Genomic DNA, 13,976 nt, shown 5'->3' with positions numbered 1-13,976 from the left:
AGCAGGAGCCCAGAATAGCCCCAGCCCAGGCTGGGGGGTGTGGGGCAGCCATGAGAAGACAGCACAGTCCCCTCACTTGGGTCCTGCAGCTGTACCGAGCTCAGGCAATATCCAGGGCCTCTGTCTTGCCTCAGCACCTGGAGGTGCTGGTGGTTCCTGTAGCCCATCCTGACATTGCCCCCACTCATGTAACCACCTTCTCTGGAGGGCTGGAAAAAGGCTGTTCAGAGCCCAGGCTGTGCCACGCCAGCACTGGCCTCCCCATCCCCCCCAGCCAGCCCCACCATGCAGCTGTGTGGCTCTGGGGCATCCCCTGGCTAAATTTACTCCTCACCCACTACAGTCCCCAATCAGAAATTCGAAAGGATGCCTGAAAAACAGAAGTGAAACTGTCTCCAGTGGGTGCTGACGTGTGAAGACAAGCGAGCACCACGCAGCCAAGCCCTGAGTTGGCTCAGCCTGTGATGGTGTCCAGTTCTTACCTCTGTCTTGCCAGGCTGTTACCTTATGGGGCCATCACTTTGTGGGGCCATCAGCCTCTGAGGTGAGGGAGACGTTTTGGGGCAGCCTGATGCTGCCCAGAATTGTCAGGGTGGGTGGTACTGGTGGACCAGCTGAATGGTGGACCCACTGGGAGCTGCTGCCAAGCCATGCCATGGCAGAGTGTGTGTCCCCAGCCTGTTCCTTGGAGGGGCCCTTGCAATGCTTCAGTGGGGTCTTGCCTGGCAGGGTGGTCCCTGCCCCAGTGTGGGATGTCCCAGCTTCTGCACATGCTCACACACATATGCACACGCACACACACCCCCTCCAGTGATCCCAGTGCATTCAGTCCCACCAGGCTGGGCACCATTGACCCCTCACCTGTGGGGTTTGGGGCCAGGCGAGATCCTGACATTGCTCAGACTGTGGCCTTGTCACCCTGTGCCACCACTGCAGGGGCACCAGCCTGAGGACTCCTGATGTCATCCTGCTGCCAGATCACCCTGAATCCTCTCTTATTAACTGAATTAAACTAAACAATCCCTGCCAGTTGCCAGACAGCCCTTTCGCTGGACTCATACCTCAGTCCAACCTGCTGAATGGTACAGGGGCAGCCTGCAGGCTCACACAATATGGGGCAAGTTTCCCCAAGTCTGAGAAAGAAAATACAGGTTATAAATGAAAAAAAAAAGTTATGAATTCATAAAATACAAGATATAAATTATAAAATACAAGTTATGAATCATAAAACACTATCAAATACCCCTGGGCAGCCCCAGGTCAAACATGCAGCTGGAGATAGCCAGAGAGCCCAAGGCCAAGGTTTATCACCCTGCAATTGAACGGGAATTAAATTAAATAAATAAATGTTTGAGGCTGACGTGGTCGAAAACACAACCTGAGCTTTCAAGCCCATTGTGAAAACAAGAGCAAACATTTGCATAGCTGTGTCAAAACAGCAACTGCCAAGGCACACAGCTGGCAGGAAGATATACCCCCTGGCTGAGGGTTATTTAAGTGTGTATGAAACCCTGACAGACTGGGGGACAGCCCAGTAAACAGTCCCAATGGTAAATGCCTGGGCTTGTAAACAGGTTGTAAACAAGCTGAACTAATTAAAAAATAAACACCTTTGGGCTACTTGAAAATATTTATCATCTCAAGGTTATTGTGGTAACAAGATACAACTCCCAGAAGAGCCTCAGCCTGGCCTGGGGACCCAGAAAACCCTTGTTTTCTCTCATATTTGTGGTAAACAGCTGCTGATCCTCAGGGCAGGTGTGCTAATGGAGAAAGATTTGATCACAGGACTGATGCTGCCAGTCTGGAGAAATGTGATCACTGAATTGCAGCCCTTGTAGGGACCCCCAAGGTGAACTTAGCGTAATGTTAAGAAATTTCTAGGTAGGGGACATTGGTGGCCATGGTGTCAGCAGGGCTGTGGCAGTGGTGGCCATGGCCGTGGTGGTTGTGGGGTGTGATGGAGGAGGCCATCATGGTCCTCGCCAGGTCCCTGGGAGACAGCACAAGGGTTTGACTCATCCAAGGAGGAATTTAAGTCAAATTTGTCTTTTTGCCCTTCCACATCCAGGGTGGCCAGTACCAGTGCCATGGCTTTTGCAGGCAGCATGGGGTGCACCCTGAAGCTGGATGCTGCACCCTGTTGATGTGGTGCTTAGAGACAGGGTTTAATAATTGACCTGGCAGTGTTAGTTGAAGGCTGGACTTTATGATCTTTGAGGGCTTTTCCAGCCATAACAATTCTTTGATTCTAACCTCGGCAGTGACACCCTCACCAGCAGCTCCCCATCCTGTGCACATGCCACCACAGCCACAGCCCTTTCCCCTTCCTCTGCAGCCACTGCAGGGAAGAACACTGGGTTTAAGCGTTTCTGCCATGCTTTGGGTACCTCTGGCCAGGCATCCCAGGCTGACCATGGGCAGGTGGTTCTGATGTGCATCATGGCCTCCCAGCTGAACTGGCGCACTCCTGGGCAGCTGTTCTGACCGCAGCCCCCAGCCCGGGAACAGGCTTTGCTAAAATTACAGCCCGCCAAAACCAAGAGCCCGCTTTGGCCAAACACCAGCTGGGAGCCAGGAATAGCCCCGGGGCTCACCACGCTCCGCTGCCTCGGCACAAACTTTCCAGCACGTGGCACCCCGAGCATCACTGCCTGGCTGTGCTGCCGGCAGGGCTGGGGCGGGAAAAGCCATTCTTCAGCCCCATTTCAGCAATGGCTCTTGGGAGGGGACATTGTGTCCATGTTCTTTAGCCAGGCAGCCAGGGCAGCACAGCATTCCCAAGAGAGGCACAGCACCTCCCCAGATTTGGGGTCCCAGCAGGGCTGCCCGGTGTATGCTGAGCCTTAGGGGTAGTGTTGGTGTCCAACCATGCAGAGGGTCTCTGCTGCCAGACCCTGCCTGGTGCCACTGCTGTCCTCTGCTGGGGATATCACAGCTGGCCAGAATAAGTCCCTCAGGGAATGTGAATCCTGTGCTGGGGTGGTGCTCCCAGGGCTGCTGCCCAATGTTTCAGCCCCCAGTGCCCATGGAGAGCCACAGCCTGTGCCCTCCACGGCCCTCTTGGCAGGCAACTGGTCCCATCATCTGGGTGCCCCTCACACTCTGGCATGGCACTGGAGTGGACTGGGGGTCTGCAGCCATGTGGGGCTCACTGTGGTCAACTGAGCCCCCACTTTCACCTGCTGAGCCTGAAATCACCCTGAGCTGGACCCAAGCATGTTTGTGGGGCAGCTGCCCTGTGGCCTATGGGTGAAAGGGGCTGGGACTGGGCTGTGCAGTGGGGAATGGTGGGACACTGACAGGCATGAGGGCACAGACAGCATGGACAACACATGGGGACATGGGGGGATAAGGGGCACAAGGGGACATGATGGGACATGGAGGAAATAGAGGACACAGTGAAGTGGCTGGCAGGGCACAGGGAGCATGGGGACACTGAGGACAGGGGCATGAGGACACAGGTACAATGGCTTGGAGACACAAGGGAAAAGGGTATGAGGACACAAGGGACTGTAGCAGGGGAATGTGGGGCATAGGGGCATGAGGACATGGGTGACAGTGACATAGAGACAGTGACACAAAGACATGGAGGACAGGGGCATAAAGATATGAGGGAACGGTGGCACAAGGACACAAGGGAACAGAGTCACAAGGACATGGGGGCCCAGGGAACAAGGGTACAAGGATGCCAATCACAGTGTCAGGGACATGAGTTTGCAGGTGAGAGTGAGGGTGGACAGTGCAACAGAAACACCGGGCACAGGGACATGAGACCACAGGTGGCAGTGGCACAGGTGACAGGGACACAAAGACATGGAGCACAGGGACATGAGGACACAGAGAACATGGGCCCAAAGACATGGGGCACAGAACGATGAGACTGCAGGTGGCAGTGGCAGAAGCAGTGCCACAAGAACACAGAGCACAGTGGCACAACGACTCAGGGCACAGGGACACAAGGACACGGGGCATAGTGGCACAAGAACACAGAGCCAGTGGTACAAGGACTCGGGTACAAGGACGTGGGGTACAGGGACACAGGACACAAACAGCCACACGCAGGTGGCACTGGCGGGAGCGCCCCCTGGCGGCTGCCGCGGCTCTGCAGGTGCCTCCCCGTGCCCGTTCTCGCGGCGCCCCCTCGTGTTCCGTGTCTCATACGTCCCGTGTGTCCCGTGTGTTCCATGTGTCCCGCGGGTCCCATGTATCCCGCGTGTCCCGTGTGTCCCGCGTGTCCCGCTCCTCCAGCAGTGCAGCGGGCGCGAGGCTGCAGGCCTGAGCTCTGGGGGATGACAGAGCCCCAGCACCCAGCCCGCAGCCATCCCTGGGGCTGGAGACCTGCACTGGCAGTGGTTCCCTCCAGAAATGATGAAAAACTGCAGCCCGCCTGCTCTGCTCCCAGATAACGGCCTGTGCTCTTCACCCATAATTCAGGAGGAGATGGGAACATGCCTGGAGCTCCAGCACATTAATTATGAACCACCTTGCTCGCCCAGCTCTGCCCCGGCAGCACCAGCAAATGGAGCTATTCCTGCCAGCACAAAATGAGCTCCGTGGAAAGATCCATCAGTTCCCTACATCCTGCACACGGGCACTGCAGGTGCTGTGTTCCCAGTGAAAACCCCATGCCTCCAGCAGCCAGCCCCAACCCTGGGGAAAGCGACAGGGCTGTGTCTGCAGCACAGAGACTGCATGGAACCTGGGCCAGGGCCAGGGCCAGGATTTGGCCCTGGGGATTTAGTGCACAAGAAGGAAAGGGGGTGATTCTCATGCCCACCTACACCACGCAGGTGAAACATCCCCCAGTGCCGCACAGACACCATCCCTCAGCTCCCTCTGCACTGACCCCACAACTCTGTGTCAAGCACCTGCCCCAACAACTCCAAAGGGACACAAAGCCCAAGATACAGCAACTGATGAGGACCTTGGCTTTATTCCAGCCCCTAGAGCATCACCCTCCCTGCAAATCCCACCTCTCAGCTACAGGGGCATCACAGTTCGGCTCCAGACTTGCAGAGATCCACCTGTGCAGAGGTCCAGGTTCGCAAAATCCTCACCCAGTCAAGGCCTCATCATGCTTTTTGTTGTTTTTTTACCCATTTCCCATGAACCAGATGCATCGCCTCCTCATTTCCACTGCACCAGGGCGATGCTCATGTGGAGACTGGTGACAGGCTAGACCAGATCCTATGGGACTGGTGAGAAGAGGCTGAGTAGGACCAGGAGGAGCAGGGGTGAGAGGAGCTCGTGGTGGCCCCCATGCAGAGACCCACCACTGGCTGTGGCCCCTCGGGAGGCAAAGACCTTCCGGCTGTGGAGGGGCTGGGGTGGACGGAAGTTGTTGACCATTTTTAGGAGCGTGGATCCATCTGGTGGGAAGTGAAGGGTGCTGACAAATGCCTGCAGCTGTGACGAGAGAGAGAGAGGGGTAGGGTGGGCAGCTGCTGCACCAGGCACCCCAAACCTGCTGTTAGCCCCTTCATACTGCCCTGCTGCCCAAGGCACAGGACCCATGGCATGGTTCTGCACCAGTGAGTGTCCTCCCACCACCCACCACCGCACTCAAAAAGACAAACTTGTAGGTAAGCACAGAGGTGTGTCCTTACAAGGACAAGGTCCTGAGTTTTTAAGGAGCTAATTGTGTTTTGGTGCCAGCACTGAGCACTTGAACAGTGGCTGGCCCATGACACCCTCAAGGAGATACATCTATTAAGCTTCTTGTGCAGCAGAGGAGAACTTCATCCATCCATCCATCCACCTCCTTGGAGCCTCTACTCCACTTCATTGGATTCACTCCCATTTCTCTTTCTGAATACCAAGGCTGGGAGGGAGAGAACTATAGATGGGGTTTCTCCCCACTGGCAGGTGGCCACATCTCCACTACTTAACGCTCATACAATTAATTCATTAATTACAAAGTTGCCAGGAGCATTATTATAGAGATGACTTTCTCTGTGCTCTTGCTCAAGGGCAAGGAGAGGGGCCACCCAGGGGGCCCAGCCTTTTGGGTGCTGGAGCGTGGGGCTGTACATGCCAGTACCTGCTCCCGGCCGATCTCCACTGGCTCCTCAAAGAGAGTCCAGACAACAACCTCGCTGCAGTCAGGGGTGGTGAGGGAGCCCTGGTAGCGGTAGTACCCGGAGAGCCGGCCGGCATGCGGCAGCAGCGTGCTCAGGCGGAAGGTGGAGGCCAAATCCACAGAATCCCCTGTGGGGCAACACGTGGACACTCAGTCCTGTCCTGTACCAGGGATGTGGTAGGGACAGTGGGGCCATGCCCATCAGTTTCCCTTCAGCCTGATGGACCCCAGACTGGCAGGTCCCCCCACCCAACCTGGTGGGCCACACCCCTGCTATCCCACACCAGGGTCTCCCCTTTCCGCCCTGCCCCGATGAGAACATGACTCACCAGCATGGGAGACGTTCCTCAGACCCACCACAATGGTGTTGTAATTGGTGTTAGGGGTTTCAGAGACCTGTGGATGGGGAGAAGAAGTGGCTGGGGCAAGGCAGAGGCTTGGCAGGGCAGAGCTGCATCATCCTGTCTTGCTGAGCACTCACAGGCAGAGCTGGCCCTGCCCCACATTGTTGCAGAGCAGTGGAAAAGGGCTCCCAGCCAGTACCCTGTTCCACAAAGTCAGGGAGGTGCTCTGGTACCTTTCACCACTGAGACTCCCCAGCACCTCCTGGCCTTTACCCAGTCTTTCTGACCTTTCTCGCTCCCACAAGGCACACATACAATGCTCCCCCAGCAGCACACCAGCACCTTGTTTCCAGGGTGTTCCTCTTGTCAGCAGCATGAGCCCCCACAGACCTACCTGGAAGAAGAAGCCGAGGACAGCCAGCCCATTGGGATGCCCCTTGGCCTCTGCCAGCGTCCGGTACTTGACATTCATGTGGACGATGTGCAGCTGAGGAAAGCACAGAGGAGCCAAGCATGGAGAACTGCCCCCAGCCAATACCCTGGGCAGCAGGGCACTCTCTATGGACCCTTCTGGCCAGCCTGTGGTGACCAGACACTGAGTCAACCACTCCCAGAAAAGCCCTCCAGGTCTCACTGGCACATCTGTTGGGCTGCTGCTTGGAGGATCAAAGCACCCCAATGAAGTGATCATCCTTTGAAGGGTGTGTAAAATGGGGCCAGCAGTCCCAGGGTGCTCAGCAGCCAAGAAACATAAATTCTGCTTTCCTCTGGCAGATAATGAATATTTTAGAGGTGCAGAGCCTCTTTCACCCAGAAGGATCCCAATGTGCTTGGCACAGCACACTCCCACATGCTCTCACTTGCATTCACTAACTCAGTGTGTGGTCCTGGCAGGGCGCAGAGCGCCCCAAACACTGCTGAGTGCCTTGGATGAGGCAGCTTGGCCCACACATGGTAAAGAAACACCTCAAGTCTCACGTCAACTGCTTTTTCACTATGCAGGTGCCTGTGCAGGAGCACGGTTGAACCCACCAGTGCAGCATCACAAAGTTCAGTCACCTGCTGCATGGCAGCCTTGGGATGCCCCAGCATCACCCCTTCTCACCACACCAAGGACTTGGGCCACCCTGAGCATGATGAGGGCTTTTTCTCACCTACCTCCATGGGGAGCTGGCGCCCATCAAGGGTGTGCTCAGAACCATTCCCTGCTGGGCTGCCCCAGTGGAAGTGGAGCTGGAGTGCACGGTACCTGCTGGGGAGGCCCCCGCCACTGATGGCGATGTGCTCAGAGGCCAACTCACTCGCCAGGCTCAGCATCACTGCAAGGGCAGCAGGACAAGGTGAGGAGGGAGCACCTGGCACACCTGGACTCCTTCTTGCATGCCTTCATCCCAGCACTAACACACACCCACAGGGCAGGAGCCACACAGGACCCTGCAGCATAAGGGCAGGAGCATCTGGGAGTGGCAGCAGAGCCAAGCCCAGGATGGGATGGTGCCCAGGGAGCCAGGACAGGGGAAGGTGTCCAGCTTCAGCACGCACCTGTGTGCCCATTGTTTGTCAGCCTCCACTTGCCAGGCGGAGCCTGGTCATAGCCCTCAAAGAGGATGTCCCCAAGGCCACTGTCCCGCTGCAGCCGGCGCCTGTCGATGTTCACAGGGGACTGCTTGTTGCCACCGCATGTGGCTTTCAGCTCCTTCCAGTGGCTGGGCCCTGCAGAGGAGGAGCAAGGGCACCACGGGCAGTCACCGAGGAACTGCCACCCCCAGGGGGGACCCAAGGCCAGGGTTGGCTGTGTCCCCAGCCAGGCCTGCTGCCCCTGCCAGCCCAGTTGTTCTCGTTTACATCCCATGGGAGCTGCCCTCCTACCCAGCCAAGCTTCCTCCCTATTGATGAACAGGGGCTTATTGCAGCCTCATCCATAATGCAGAAGGATTTCCTCGAGGGGCCAGGGCTATTTTTAGCCCAGCAGCAGCATCCCTCAGTCCACACAGCTGCTGGTGAAGGGCAGGCTTTTCTCTCAGCCCCTTCTGCCCATCCCTGGGTTTTAGAATGTCTTAGCCTACCCACACTGATTCTGTCCAACTGTGGCAAGTGATAGTGCATCCTGGCCACAGCTCATCCTGGGGCAAATCCAACACTGTGTCACCTGTGACCATATAATGTCCATCAGCAACTCCTGGGGTGGGAGGTCACTGTGGCCGGAGCTGTGTGAGGATGTGACAACACTGGCAGCCACCTGGACCCACTGCAAACCCACAGTGCTGCCTGGGGGCTGTGAGCAGACATCCCCACGACTGCCACCACGGCCAGACCACACACTCCATAGATGCAGTTTCAGCACATATGTAGCATCTCCCCAGCATCAACTCTTCTTGCAACACTTGTTGCATTCACAGCTGTATGACATAGCCAGCCAGCCACCCTGCTGGTCACTGCTCCAGTGTGGCTGCTATAACATCTCGCTCCTTCACCTGGTCCAGCCCAGGCTGCAGATGTTGGCACTGGGCACTGCCAGTATCTGGGTTCAGTCCAAGCCAGGGAATGGGATTTCCCTCAGTGTCTCCAGCCCTGTCCACCCAGGGCACCTCAAGTCCCGGGGAGCTCAGCACATCTCTCTGTAGACACCGTTGGCTCTGCTCTGGCACACATTATGGCTGGGCAGTCTTTGGCTACAGCCAGAGTTTGGGGAACTGTTCCCCCAGCAGTGCCCCATGGTTCAGCTCTGACGTTTACCTTCCTCTTGGGCATACAAAACCACAGACATTTGTGAGCTGAATCCCACCTCCTACCCCCTGGGCGCAGCCCTGTCCCTTTATGCTCTTCTGTCACTACTCCAGGCAACTTTTTTGCCTGGAAGTCACAGTCTGGCTGTGCCAGCATCCCACCAGCCTCCTGGCATGGCATTACGGGGTGGCCCCACAAATTACCTGGTGCGCTCATAAGGAACCATTCCACATGGCTCTGCTGCAGGCACAGAGCCGGCTCCACGCTGCCCCAGCCGCTTCCCACCGGCCCCTCTCCCCTGCCAAAACCTGCCCTCACCACCCTGACAACATTAAACTGGGTAAGGCCAAGCCTTGGTCCGACAGGGATGAGCGGAGCCCAGCAATCCACGGGGCATGTAAAACCAAGAGCTATAAAACAGTTGAGCCGTAACAGCTGATTAAATGCTTGATGATCTCTAATTAACCTCTTACAAACTATTTGCATGTTTTGAGACAAAGTGCCCCTAAGGCACGCTTCCCTCCCCAGCCAGGCAGGCAGGGCTGCTGCCTGTCCAAAGGGAGCTGTCCCTCTTCCAGTTGGGCCTCTGAGGTTCCCACCCCCCTTGCTCCCTGTGCTGCACTGGGGTTTCTAATGGTGTATTTTAAATCCAGGACTTCATTTGTTTTGGGTGAAAGGGGGAAAGCTGGTTCTGCCCCAGGAGCACCCAGACCTGGCTGGGGTGAGGGGTGGGGCCGAGTCGCTCTGAGGGGCTCAGGTGCATGTCAAGTCTTTACACCAACACACTCAAACACCAACACACTTTAATCATTCCCACTTTGGTGTGATATGGGGGGATTTACCCTTTTCCACACCATGGTTCCCACTGCAACCTTGTTGATGCTGTCCAAGGTGCCCTGAGCCAGGCACTGTGGGGTCCAAGCCCTGCAAAATCCCAACACCCCCATCCCACACTTGGCACCACTTACCACACTGAGGGTCCTGTGAGTCATAACACCACTGCCCTGCAGGAGAAAGAAAAGCTCAGGGCAGGTGATGGAGACAGACACCCCTTCCCAAACCCACACATGGTTGTGCCCAGCCCCCCAGCAGTGAGGACATCCCTCATTGCAGTCTGGGGTCCCGCCGACACTTGTGTTCATCCCAGTTATTTTTGGCTGGTGTTTTCACACCCTCCCTGCCACCCCCAGCCACTCCACAGGAAAACCTCCCTCAGAATCACTCTGCTCCAAGGCAGCCAAGCCTCGCTGCTCACTGTGCTCCTTTCACAGCTACTGTGGGGCCACCCCCCCTTTATCCATCCTACCAAGGCAGCCCCTCACCCCACAGTAGATGCTTTGCAGCCCTCCAGCAGCCGTGGGTGAGCAGGAGCCGAGGGGGGCTGTCACAGTCCTCCCTGCTGTGGCTGCCGCAGGTGGGCTGGCAACAGCAGGCACTGCTGGGGCTGCAGCGGGCAGGCAGTGGGCAGGCAGGCAGTAGGCAGGCCTGCACCCACGCTGCAGGGGTGACAGTTTATCCCATCACTCAGGACCACCTCAGCCAGAGCTGCCAAACTCCCACCGGCTGCCCATGCTGGGGTGGCTGTGGGGACTATGCACTTGATGACAAGTGCTGGCATAGCAGACACAGGGATGCCAAGGGGATGCTGAGAAAGCTGGAGCCCTGTTCCTGCTCGGCTGTCTGCACATCTGGCCAGGACCATCAGCCCTGCAATGGGAGCTGGGGAGTGCAGCACTTCCCTCCTCAGATCTCTATCCTGCTCCTGGCAACCAGGAACTACCTGGTGTTGCCCAAGGCCAGCCTACACACAGTCCCTGCTGATGGCCGAGGGGCCATGCCAGCAGGCCGGCTGCAGGGGAGCTGAGCTGTGCTCTTGTGCCAGCCACAGCCACTCAGACCAGCAGGACAAAGGCAGCCCTGCCTGCCTCCACCTGTGCTGCTCATGGCCTCAGCCTGCAGCACTGCAGCCAAATTCTCACTACCCAGAGAACTGGAAGCAGGTCAGTGCAGGACTTGTATGCTCCCCAGGGCAGAGATCTCGGGGTCCAGAGGGAAGCCGAGCTCATGAAAAGTCCTCAGACCCGCACACACCAGCCCTCGAGCATCCCCTGACAGCAGCCAAAGTAGCGCTGGCTCCCCCAGGTTGGCCCGGATGCAGGTGAGCACCCAGCGCCTCGGGCCGGGACAGCAGCGCCCGTTCACTTGGAGGTTTCGTCCTCGTTGGTGTTTCCCGATACTGTAGGTCTGTGGGGCGGATGGGCTGAAGCCCAAGATCCCAGTCTCCCAAGGGGGACCATGACCCGGCCAGCAGAGACAGCCCCAGGTGGGCTGAGTCCTCCCGAGCCCAGCGGTGCACAGGGACATCCAGCTGCAGGGACGCGGGTAGTGGGAGGACAGGAGAGGGCTCCTGGGCCAGACTAGATCCCTAGTCCCTGTCTCCAACTCCCCTAGCCCGCATCATCCCACAACAAGTGGGAGGGAAATGGAATAAGCGGCGCCCCACTGGGTCCCCCAGTCCCACGCCCCCGTCCTGTCCCACCGCGGGACCCCCGGCCGCGCTGCCCCCGGCCGCAGCTCACCTCCCGTGGCCGCTCGCACGACGAGGGGTAGAGTCAGGAAAGTTATGCCGAGCCCGGTGGGGCCCATGGCGGCGAGGGGCAGCGGGGAAACCCCCGCACTGCCCTGTCCCGTCCCTCCGCAGTGCGCCCGGCGAGCCCGGTGCTGGGCTGGGGCGGGCGGCAGCGCTGGCAGCGCCAGCAGCCCGGGAGATGCTCAGCTCCAGCCTGGGCTCTGCTCTTACATATTCATCACCCGGGCTGAGTTTTTAACTCCTCGGCTGCTAGGAGGGAGCAGAGAGAGCCCGGCCCCCGGCCAGCCCTCCGCGCCCGCAGGGTCCATGCCCGCGGTGACAGGGACAGGGACAGGCGGGGAGCGGGGGCTGGCGGATCCCACGGGTGCAGCGCTGCCCGCCCCGCTCCCCGCCGAGGGGGTGTCCCCCCGGTACCATCCCGCTCTCCATCCCCAAAGCTGGGGCTCAGCAGCGTCCCCACTGCGCCCCATGCCACCCCCACAGTGTGTGGGAGTACAGATGAGCCTCAGGGGGCTGCAGTAGGCAGAAGGCACAGAAGGGGCTGGGGGCACCAGCTCTGCCCAATCTCCTCCCCACTCCTTGCAGACCCAAGCGGTGGGGCATACCCTCTCCGCCAGCTTTGGCAACTCCCCAGCCAGCAGTGGGTCCTGCATCTCCCACTCCTGAGCATGGTGGCTCCCAGCTGATGAGGAGCAGGAGGTGCCATGGGAACCCACAGATCAAACCCAGCCCAGCCCTGCAAACAGAGGCTCCTCCCTGGGCAAAGCCCAGTGAGCACCTCCTGGCGCCCCATCCTCAGGGCCCAGGCGGCCTCCACAGCCACACTGCAGGGACCCTCAGCCCCTGGGGTTACCAAGGAGCCTCACGCAGGTGGGACAGGATTCAGCCCTTTCCCCTCAGCAGGTATAAGGCTGCAGTGGCTCAAGCTCTCATAGCCAAGGGACGCTGGCTGGCCAGGGCAGGGGGCAGAGCTGGGGCACAAACATTATGCACCCAGTGCAGGCATCCTGTGCTGGTGGAGTCAGCTGTTCAGCTCATCATGGTGTGAGCACATGCCGTTCCCCTTGCACCTGTCCAGTCAGGTTCCACAGGATCCAGGATCTCACCAAGGGAGCTGTGCAGGTAGGAAGAGGGTGAGAAGACAGGAGCATGGTGTTGTCACATTCTCCTAAAATATCCCTGCCATCCTCAGGCAGCAGTGGAAAGGAGGCCACGGGGCCCAGACTGCAGTGCCCCTCTCAGGCACTTGGCGCTGGTCGGGAGCACTGCCGAGCCAGTGCCAGGATGAACAAGCTCGGCAGCAGCGCCAGGGCAGCAGGAAGCAGCCTCCTGCTGCTGGCTTGGCCAGGGATGGGCTCGGGCTCAGTGGTACGGCTTGGCTGCCATGTGCTATAAGGGGTTCGTCCACAGCAGGGGTTCTCTGGGGCACCTTTGTGCCCCCCAGGCAGGTGCCTGGTTGAGACCAAGCTGCATTTGGACCCCGGTGTGTGGTACAGGGGAGGGCAGCAGTACAGGTGTCCCCCGAGCTGCTCTGGCTCTGCTCCATGGCTGAGTCTTGGCCCCCACCCCAGGGATGAGGTATTCTGCAGAGGGCTGTGGTCATCCTTCCGGAGTGAGCCGCAAAGGGCGGGCTGGTGAGGAAGAGGGTCGCACCAGGTCTGCAGCCTGAAGTTGATTACTGCCAGGAAAGAGGAGCTCTCTGGCACCTGTGAAACCTAAACCTCCATTGAAGATGTGAGCCTGCCAAGTGGCACCTCTTCCACCCACTCGCAGTGTGACAGCCTGCATTGCCAGGCATTGAGGGAGAAGCCCAAGACTCTTAGGATCAGGAGCTGAGACACTCTCACCCCATAGCTATTGTTCCCCCAGGACACTCTTTTAGTCTTTCAGGCTTCTCTGGCAGTGATTTCTAGCAAGGAGGGCAAGAGCGGAGTGTGGGTCAGCACAGCCCCAACAAGAGACGAGTAGAGCAAGGAAGCAGAGGGGTCTGCAAGGCACATGGAAAGCCAGCAGCAGCACCAAGGTGCTGTGTCACACCCACTTCCACCCATCCCCACTGCCTTGCTCCCCAGGGTGCACTGCTGGCTGCTGGCAACCCTGCCAGGCAGGAGCAACCTCCAGTTTCTATAGGAACCAAGATCAAACCTTGAAATTGCCGGCTTTGCTGGTGTGGTGGTGGTGCTGAGCTCATGGCCGACCTGCAGCTCTGTGCTGTCCTCATAGGGAGACACCA

General features: G+C 58.4%; 1 protein-coding gene across 1 annotated transcript; it reads right to left on the bottom strand.

Annotated features, from left to right (window-relative positions):
- Positions 1 to 4,933: 4,933 nt before the first annotated feature.
- Positions 4,934 to 11,936, bottom strand: LOC139679942 (carbonic anhydrase 15-like). Its single transcript, XM_071572113.1, has 8 exons — positions 11,733 to 11,936; positions 10,122 to 10,157; positions 7,969 to 8,139; positions 7,585 to 7,745; positions 6,821 to 6,913; positions 6,412 to 6,478; positions 6,044 to 6,210; positions 4,934 to 5,409 (listed from the first exon to the last, which is right to left on the bottom strand). The coding sequence occupies exons 1-8, from the start codon at positions 11,797 to 11,799 to the stop codon at positions 5,191 to 5,193; spliced, it is 981 nt and encodes a 326-aa protein (XP_071428214.1). The 5' UTR covers positions 11,800 to 11,936; the 3' UTR covers positions 4,934 to 5,190.
- Positions 11,937 to 13,976: the final 2,040 nt, after the last annotated feature.

The sequence above is a fragment of the Pithys albifrons genome, chromosome 17 (genome assembly GCF_047495875.1).
Source record: "Pithys albifrons albifrons isolate INPA30051 chromosome 17, PitAlb_v1, whole genome shotgun sequence".
Lineage (NCBI taxonomy): Eukaryota > Metazoa > Chordata > Aves > Passeriformes > Thamnophilidae > Pithys > Pithys albifrons.
Note: the sequence above shows the minus strand (reverse complement) of the source record. Positions and strands in the feature narration are given on the sequence as shown.